Here is a 7,686-nt window from a genome sequence, read left to right as displayed (position 1 = left end):
ATCGCTACGGCACCGCGGTGGTGTGCCCCAGTGCATGTCGATCATCGCTACCTACGATGGTGAACTACACAGCATGACAGCACGAGTACGTGTATAAAACTGCAATTACTTTGTTTCAAATTTTATTTTGCATAATATCTTGGATTGATTAGTGCTCTCTCCTTTTGCAAGCGTGCAACTTTTCTCAAATAGCAGCGCGAATTATCAGTGCTGATTGTATCCACCGTTAGGCTAGCAAAATGTCACGTCAGCTAGAGGGGAAAAAAGATTGCGTGGTGCTGGAAGACAAGCAAGATAAGCCGAAACCGACAGTGAACGTTCAGTACAGTCCTGCCACGGAACCATTCGCGCTTGATAAGATAAGCGTTCCGGGGGGGGGGGCGGCAAGTCAACCGGAGAGATAAAACTTGTTCGGCTGGCTGGCTGGATGGCAGGCTGATTTTGCATGAGAGGAAAATACTATTGGCTGGTTGGTTGGCTGGTGGCTGGGCTGATTTTGCGTGAGAGAAAAATACTGTTGTGGCTGGCTGAATCCGGCTGAATCCGCCAGCCGAACAAGGCAATAAAGCCAGCGGAGTCGGACCCACTCACCCACGCGTGGATGGAGTAGAAACTGTTGCACGGAAGCACAATTGCACAAAGCTGCCAAGGATCCGTCGCCGTGAGACCGCAGCGAACCACGAACGGACCAAAGGTCCGCTGGCTAGCGGCGGCAGTGGCCGTGCTGCCCGCCCGGGTTCGAGCCCGGTCGGGGCCGAATTTCTGGGTGCGCACCGGGGTTTCTCTTTAGAGGGGTACCGGGATGCGTGTGTACAGGTGTGTGGTATGTGTGCATGTGTAAACCTCGGCAGGCGCGTCCTCGGATTTTCTGGCAGTCCATCTGTGTTGAGCGCGCGGTCAACATGGGTGTCCAATTAAATTCTTAAATGATTCCTCGGAGCTCTGGATGCTTTCAACAGAAAAAAAAAAAGACCGCAGCGAACTGCCGCAGGTGCTGACCTGGCAATGCCGCCGCCCGGCGTTGGCGCGTTGCTGCCTATCCCCGCATCCCATCCCCCGGCCGGCTCGCCTCGCCCTTCCCCGGCAGCCTGGTCAGCCTCACCTCCTCTCGGGCCCCACGCCGCAAGCGAGATGCGAGGCGTCGAGGTTCACGCCCACTGGCTCCGGTGGCGCCGACCGCCGACGGTTTTGCGCGGGAGCCGGGCGGGGGCCGCCCACAGGAGGGCTCTACCAAAAAGCGCGGGGGGCTCATCTCTGGTGCGTGTGCGCGTCCGTGTGCTGCTGCTCCGTCGTTGCCACCTACCTGGAATCCACATGCGCGCGTTGCGGTGGGCGCGCCCACGAGTTCGCGGCACCGAGCACGATGCTCGCGGCACCGAGCACGATGCTTGCTGGTGTTTTTTTTTTCTTTCCCCTTCCAACCAGATGCTAGGATCTGGATTTGCGGATCGCGAGATGTTCTCCACCCAATAAAATGCGCTTTAGAAAGGCTCGCCTCATCAGTGGCACGTGATCTTGACCTTCGATTCGCCGCCTTGCTTGGGATTTTTCTTTGGGGGTTTAATTGAAGCATCGTCAGGCTGAATCCTTGTTTCTTTTGAATTGCTTGTGTCACCGTGCGCTTCAGATTGTTCTGCTTCCTCCGGGGGTGTGGAAGTGGTGAAAACTGAAAACTGATGCTACTTATTTCAGAAATTGTTTTTTAGTAGTTTGTTGATCGCACATGAAATGGCGCTTCGGACTTCGGAACCATATTGTTCGACCCTGAATGCATGCTTAGCTATAGTGCTTACTCAATTGTCAATGGTGGTTTCTTAAAAAATAATTTGTCAACGGTGGTTTATGAAGCCATCATGTTTATGCAGAACAGAAACTTCTACTGTCGCTGATCATGAATTGTCAACCGTGGTGAATCCAAGTTCATGTGACATCCAGCCCATGGGCCACTTGGGACGGTCCAAGTGGGGAATAATGCTGAGCACACATGGGCCACTTGGGACGGTCCAAAAAGCATCTTTTCCACTATGCAGAGTCAGCCTAATCCGAGAACACCCAACAAAGCTTAGCTTAGTTCCTTCCTCTCTCAAAAAAAAAAAAAAGTAAGCTGAGTTCCTGGTATCATAACTGTTTTTTTTTGCGATTATAGCTGATTAAATTTGTGCATTGGAAGACTTGAAGAAGTGGAGAAAACTCATGGTATTAGAACAGTATAAAAAAGAAGATATATTCTCTGTACGACATCCTCAAACTTGCTGATGTACAAGAGCTGCCATAAAAAGGGCAGACCCAGTGCCAGGTGGCTCCCACTTGAGTGGGGTTTTGGGGAAGGGGTAACCGAAGCCAGCCTTACCCCCGCAGATATGCAGGGAGGCTACTTCGAATTTGGGGAAGGGGTAACCGAAGCCGGCCTTACCCCCGCAAATATGCAGGGAGGCTACTTCGAACCCAGGACCTGGTGCTCGGTGGGTGAGCTTCTCACCAACTGCACCAAGCCTGCCCTTCACAAGAGCTGCCATAAAAATACCAAATTATAGGCAGCCTGATTTACCAGTATATACTGATCATTCCCTGTATGCTATCTACTAAATTGGCGAGTGGCGCTCTTTACAGAATAGGGATAGATGAAAGCAAAACAACTCTCCCATACAAACAGGAGCGAACCAGGCATCTTGATACAACACCGGAACACAGCATCCAGCAGATAATTAACCCTATAACATTGTGCATTCAGTCCCAAACCTCAATGTTTCTTCTTAGCATGATTGTACATGCATCATCAGTGAAGCTGTTGTTGGCTCCGCGGATGCCTGAATGACCCGCTTGCGTAGAGCATCTGATAGACCGGCTTTATCCTTGCTATGAACAACACGCTCAACAGGGTTCCACAGCAGCACACGATAGCACAGACATAGAAGGTGACTCTGAAGCAATCAGGCCCATAGCAGTTTGAAGGCTCCAGCACACCTGGGTGCTGCCTTGCCGCCTCCTTGTCATAGATGTAGCCAGCAAGAAGAGCCGAGAAAAAGAATGCACCGAGCGGATTCACCAACAGCATGAAGTTGTACATCAGGCCGAAGTCCTTCAGCCCGAAAAGCTCCGAGACAGTTGGTATCATGACGGCGAATTGGACACCATAGCATATCCCCAGGAGTGTAGTTGAAACATAGATCAAGCTATGAAGACCAGTTGCAAACAGCAGAAAGGTTACTACCATGATTATTTGTGTGCACATCATCCAAAAAGGACGAGGGAGCATCCTTGACCTGCAAAATATCATGTCTTAGCATCCTTTTTTCAGAAGTAGCAGTTCCTTAATTTTGTACATATTTCCAAAACATTAATAGATCTGAACGATTTTGGATAACTGAGTCCTGATGACATGCAAAATAACAGACACAGATGGACATCAATGCCATAAAGAGTTAACAGAAGTGCTCGACTAATACTTGTTGACACTAAGTAATATTAGTATACCACAGTAAAGTACAGAAACATTACTACTTCATCCTTCAGCTTAAATAAAATAAGTTTAAAGGATGCATTGATGGAAAATGATGCGATTAAAGTTATTGGGAATACATTAGATGTAGCTTACCTTACGAAATACTCAGAGAGAGATCCACCAAGGATTCGGCCAACAAAGTTGCAGAAGCCAAAAAGGCACAGCAAAATAGTTGTGTCATTAGCACCAACAGACATTCCAACTTGAGCAAGGTTGTTTAGAACAGTGACTCCTGTGCCAACTCCACAAAAGTATACAATAAAAAGTAGCCAAAAGTCTGCTTTTACTAAAGCTTCAAGGAATGTGAAATCATCTCCCCTCCTTGGCCCTCTTTTCTTTTTCAAATTCACTGCTCCCTCACCCTCTGCCAATAGAACATCCAAATCAGTACTATCATCGGATTCATGGACACTTGTACCAAGTGTTGCTGAGGCGCTGCCCAGAAGTGGTTCTGAGTTCTCTGGATCCGCGCCAGACAGACTATCAGTTGAATAAGATGGAGCAAGGGTGCTGGGCTTTTCCTTAGTTTGTTTGTTTGGATAAAGTGTCATCTTTATTGGTATTGCAAGTGGAGCAAGGAGCAAAAGTATCATTATACCAAACAAAAGGTATGTGACAGCCTGACTTAGTTTCAAAGTATCACCAAGTATTGTAGCTACCAGAAGGTATACGCCGAGAACCACACTTGAGATTTGTGTGTACATGAAATGGCTGTGTTCTGTTGAGTTGTCCTCTTCCAGTGATGGAGTGCAAGGCCTAACAAAATACATCACCACAATACATGCTGTTGGGATCCCCAAGGCAAGCAACAGCAAAAGATTTGTGGCTGAATTCCCTAGCATTCCATTAAAAGTTTCTGTGTAGACAGCAGCACTAACAGCAACATAACCCTTGATAAGACCAGCAACAGTGCCTCGGCTGAGAGGGAAATTCCTCATGTTGGTCACAAGAGCAGCAGTGCCCAACCATGCACTGCTGTTTGTGCCGATACATAAAGCTATCCACAACTGCAAGTATCCGATAAAATTGTCAAGAAACAAAGCAAGAAGCTGAATCTGGCAAACAGTCTGAAAAAAAATGCATATTGATGGTGCAAAAATGACATAGTCACAAGAAAACTAGTGTGCTTCTTTGTGAGATGTCAAGAGATAACTTCATTGGCAGAATTGAAAAAAAATTGTGACAAGCCATATGGTGAGCATTAAATCAAATAATTTGTGAGTGCTTTTTCTTGAGTGTCTGTACTGGAGATCACCAACACTCAAACAGGATAACCATGCATGTATATTTTTTGACATCTAACTATGCATGTGCATGCCCACCTGATTTACTAGTTCAGAGATAACTAAGAAGAATAAAGGTTTAAATAATGACATCATAATACCTTAACTAATCCTTCTTCGGCAGCTGATTTTTCATGGGAAAACTACATGGTTCTATGAGACACATTTTGATTTATGAATGGATGAAATTTAACTAATTGGACACATCAGGTCCAATGGAGGACAGTAAAACAGGGCATGGTTCTGTTGAAGATTTATATCTGCTGTCTGAGAATTCCACAATAAGGTATATAGGAAGAAGTATGTGGTGTTTGGATGGAATTTTTCGCAAACTCTAAACTTTAGCAATATCAACTAGGAATTTCCAGATCAGCTGGCCCAAAACTTTTCGAGGGAAACAATCAACTGGCGCAGATATGTTTTGAAACATTATGACATGAGCAACCTTTTCGGCAAACCTAATGTAGAAAATAGGCAGTATGCCTCCTCATGATAAAATGCCAATCTTTTCTGAAGCTATAAATTAAAATCAAGTTGAACTGAACAATAAAGTGCCTCGCATACAATCTAATAAAATATAATAATTGAAGTCAACTTTAGATTTTGTGACAACAGAAGCCCAATTCACAAATCTTACCAAAACAGGGTACCAAGAAAGATCTCACTCCTATCAAATCTCTGCAAATCAAATCACCAGGGTGGGAATACATCACAAGGATTTGATGAAATCCACGAAACTAAGGTTCCAGATTTGCTGCGTGGTACAGCAGTGAGGCCATTCCTCCCGCTGGCAGAAAGAGTTGGCTAAAAGCAACAATAGGCTAGCTTATGACCATAATACGGATTCAAAATGATTGCAATAAGGAAAATATTCAGATCATATCCAGCTTCCGACACCTTGGAAAGGGAAAATATCTAGATGTGTCAACGTCAATCACAGAATTAATTAATATGCACATGTGGCCATTTGAAAAACAATTCATAAACTACTGCCTTAAATTTTCCAGGATGCCAGCTACCACACGAAACTTGCTCAACGAACACACTTGACATACATTTGACCCAAAGAGGATAACAAACATGGTAAAATAGAAATTGGGATGTTTTAATCAAGGGAACTAGATACTGGAGACTTGAAGAACCAAATGACTATAGGCCCTAGATCATTCATCTCCCAACACGTGCGCAGTATCACTGGAAATGACAGAAATCCCCCATAGCATGAAGCAGGCAGCAAATGAAGAACAAAGTGAAGACAATGGCCCAAAATAGCATGCAAGGGAAGCACACATGTCGAGATTTATTGGGTGGTCCAACACTGAAATCAATTACTTCCACTTGCAGGAATGATTAGTCAAAGCATCGCAACTTGTTAACCAAAGGAAGCATTCTACATGACGGCAACAAAGAAAAATCATAGCATATCTAGCTCCGTGCCCTTGAAATGAGGAAATATCTGCTGGTGTTACCATCAATCATACAATAAACAAACATGCACAAGCGGACACAATGATTTCCTACTTACTTGAAACATAATATAATAGGATAAATTATGTTCTTAGAGTATGGCAGCTAACACCGTGCAATTTGTCCAACCAACACACTTTACACTATATTTGCTCAAAAGATCAACTGAAAGAAAAAGTCAAAAACACAACCAGATTTTGTTTTTAATCACACACTGAAAATGGGAACTTGAAGAGCTAACGTCTAAGACTAAAGCCCAAATTAGTCCGTTCATCGCACTGTGCGCATCGTCGGTGGAAATCACATCCCCCATGGCACTCATAACTCATCAAATTAAATCAAGCAAACCAATGGCAAATGGCCCAGAACACTCAGGTGTTGGATCGCTGCGATGGGGGAGGGAAGGAGAAAAAGGGAAGGGAGGGGAGGGGAGCGTACCACCCAGTACGGCATGGCGACGGTCTTGGTGACGGCGACCCAGAGCGTGCCGAAGCCGAAGAAGGCGCAGGCGGAGCCGATGACGAGGATGAGCCAGGGCGGGAGGCGGTTGGCCAGCACCCCCGGGACGAGCCCCACGTTCTCGCCGACGTCGTTGCCGACGCCGAGCATGGTGAGCGCCTTCTGGTCGTACCCGAGCGCCTCCTTGACGGCGTGCGAGTAGAGCGGGAACACGTAGGCGCTCCCCGCCGCCACCTGCACCCACACCGCCGCCGCCAGCCCCACCCACGGCGGCCGGCTCCCCGCTTTCACCTTCTCCGGCCCGGGCCCTCCTCCTCCTCCCCCCGCCATGGCGCCGCCGCCCTCCCGGCTCCCCTCCCCTCCTCTCCTCTCCACCACCCAGCAACGGCTGACTGGCGAGGTCAGGCAGCGGCAGCAGTGCGCGGGCGGGCGGGCGGGCGTGCCCACTGCGGCGGGCGCTATGTCTTCCTCACTTGCTCACTGCGTCCGCCGCATTGGGCTGGTGGCAGGCCGGGGTCGCTGTGTCAGTGGGATATAAGCAGCTGGCGGCCTGCGCCTCCCGGGACCTGCAGCCTGCGGGCGGCCAAGCGCCACTCGGTTTTCGCGATTGGAATTTGGGTGTACGTGTGTACCCCGCCGAGAAGAGGAGGAATTCTGGCCCTGCATTTCTTTCGGTTCCGAGCCTCGGGGGCTGTTGCTGTCGCCTTGTCGGTTAAAGGGGAGTTTGGACCACGTGAGTGAGTGAATGAGTGATCATACTTCATCCGTTTCAAAATAAATACAATTTTAACATCGAACACCTAAATCAATATTAGGTGAAAATTACCAAATTATTTTTTTATTTTTTATAAGAAAAATCTAAATATTAATTTATCTTTTGTACGAGAAGTTTTCGGAAATTCTTGTCTTTTTGTAGTTACTAGATCAAAATTGCATTCTTTGGTCCTGTTCGCTGTGCTGGTGCTGGAGCCTGCT

At 47.1% G+C, this 7,686-nt stretch overlaps 1 protein-coding gene across 1 annotated transcript; it reads right to left on the bottom strand.

Annotated features, from left to right (window-relative positions):
* Positions 1–2,528: 2,528 nt before the first annotated feature.
* Positions 2,529–7,205, bottom strand: LOC120681523 (protein NUCLEAR FUSION DEFECTIVE 4-like). Its single transcript, XM_039963037.1, has 3 exons — positions 6,691–7,205; positions 3,596–4,509; positions 2,529–3,263 (listed from the first exon to the last, which is right to left on the bottom strand). Exons 1-3 carry the CDS (start codon positions 7,039–7,041, stop codon positions 2,777–2,779), a joined length of 1,752 nt encoding a protein of 583 aa, XP_039818971.1. The 5' UTR covers positions 7,042–7,205; the 3' UTR covers positions 2,529–2,776.
* Between the last annotated feature and the right edge of the window lie 481 nt (positions 7,206–7,686).

The sequence above is a fragment of the Panicum virgatum genome, chromosome 7N, assembly GCF_016808335.1.
Source record: "Panicum virgatum strain AP13 chromosome 7N, P.virgatum_v5, whole genome shotgun sequence".
Taxonomy (NCBI): Eukaryota; Viridiplantae; Streptophyta; class Magnoliopsida; order Poales; family Poaceae; genus Panicum; species Panicum virgatum.
The sequence above is the reverse complement of the archived record's forward strand: the minus strand, read 5'-3'. Positions and strand labels throughout refer to the sequence as shown.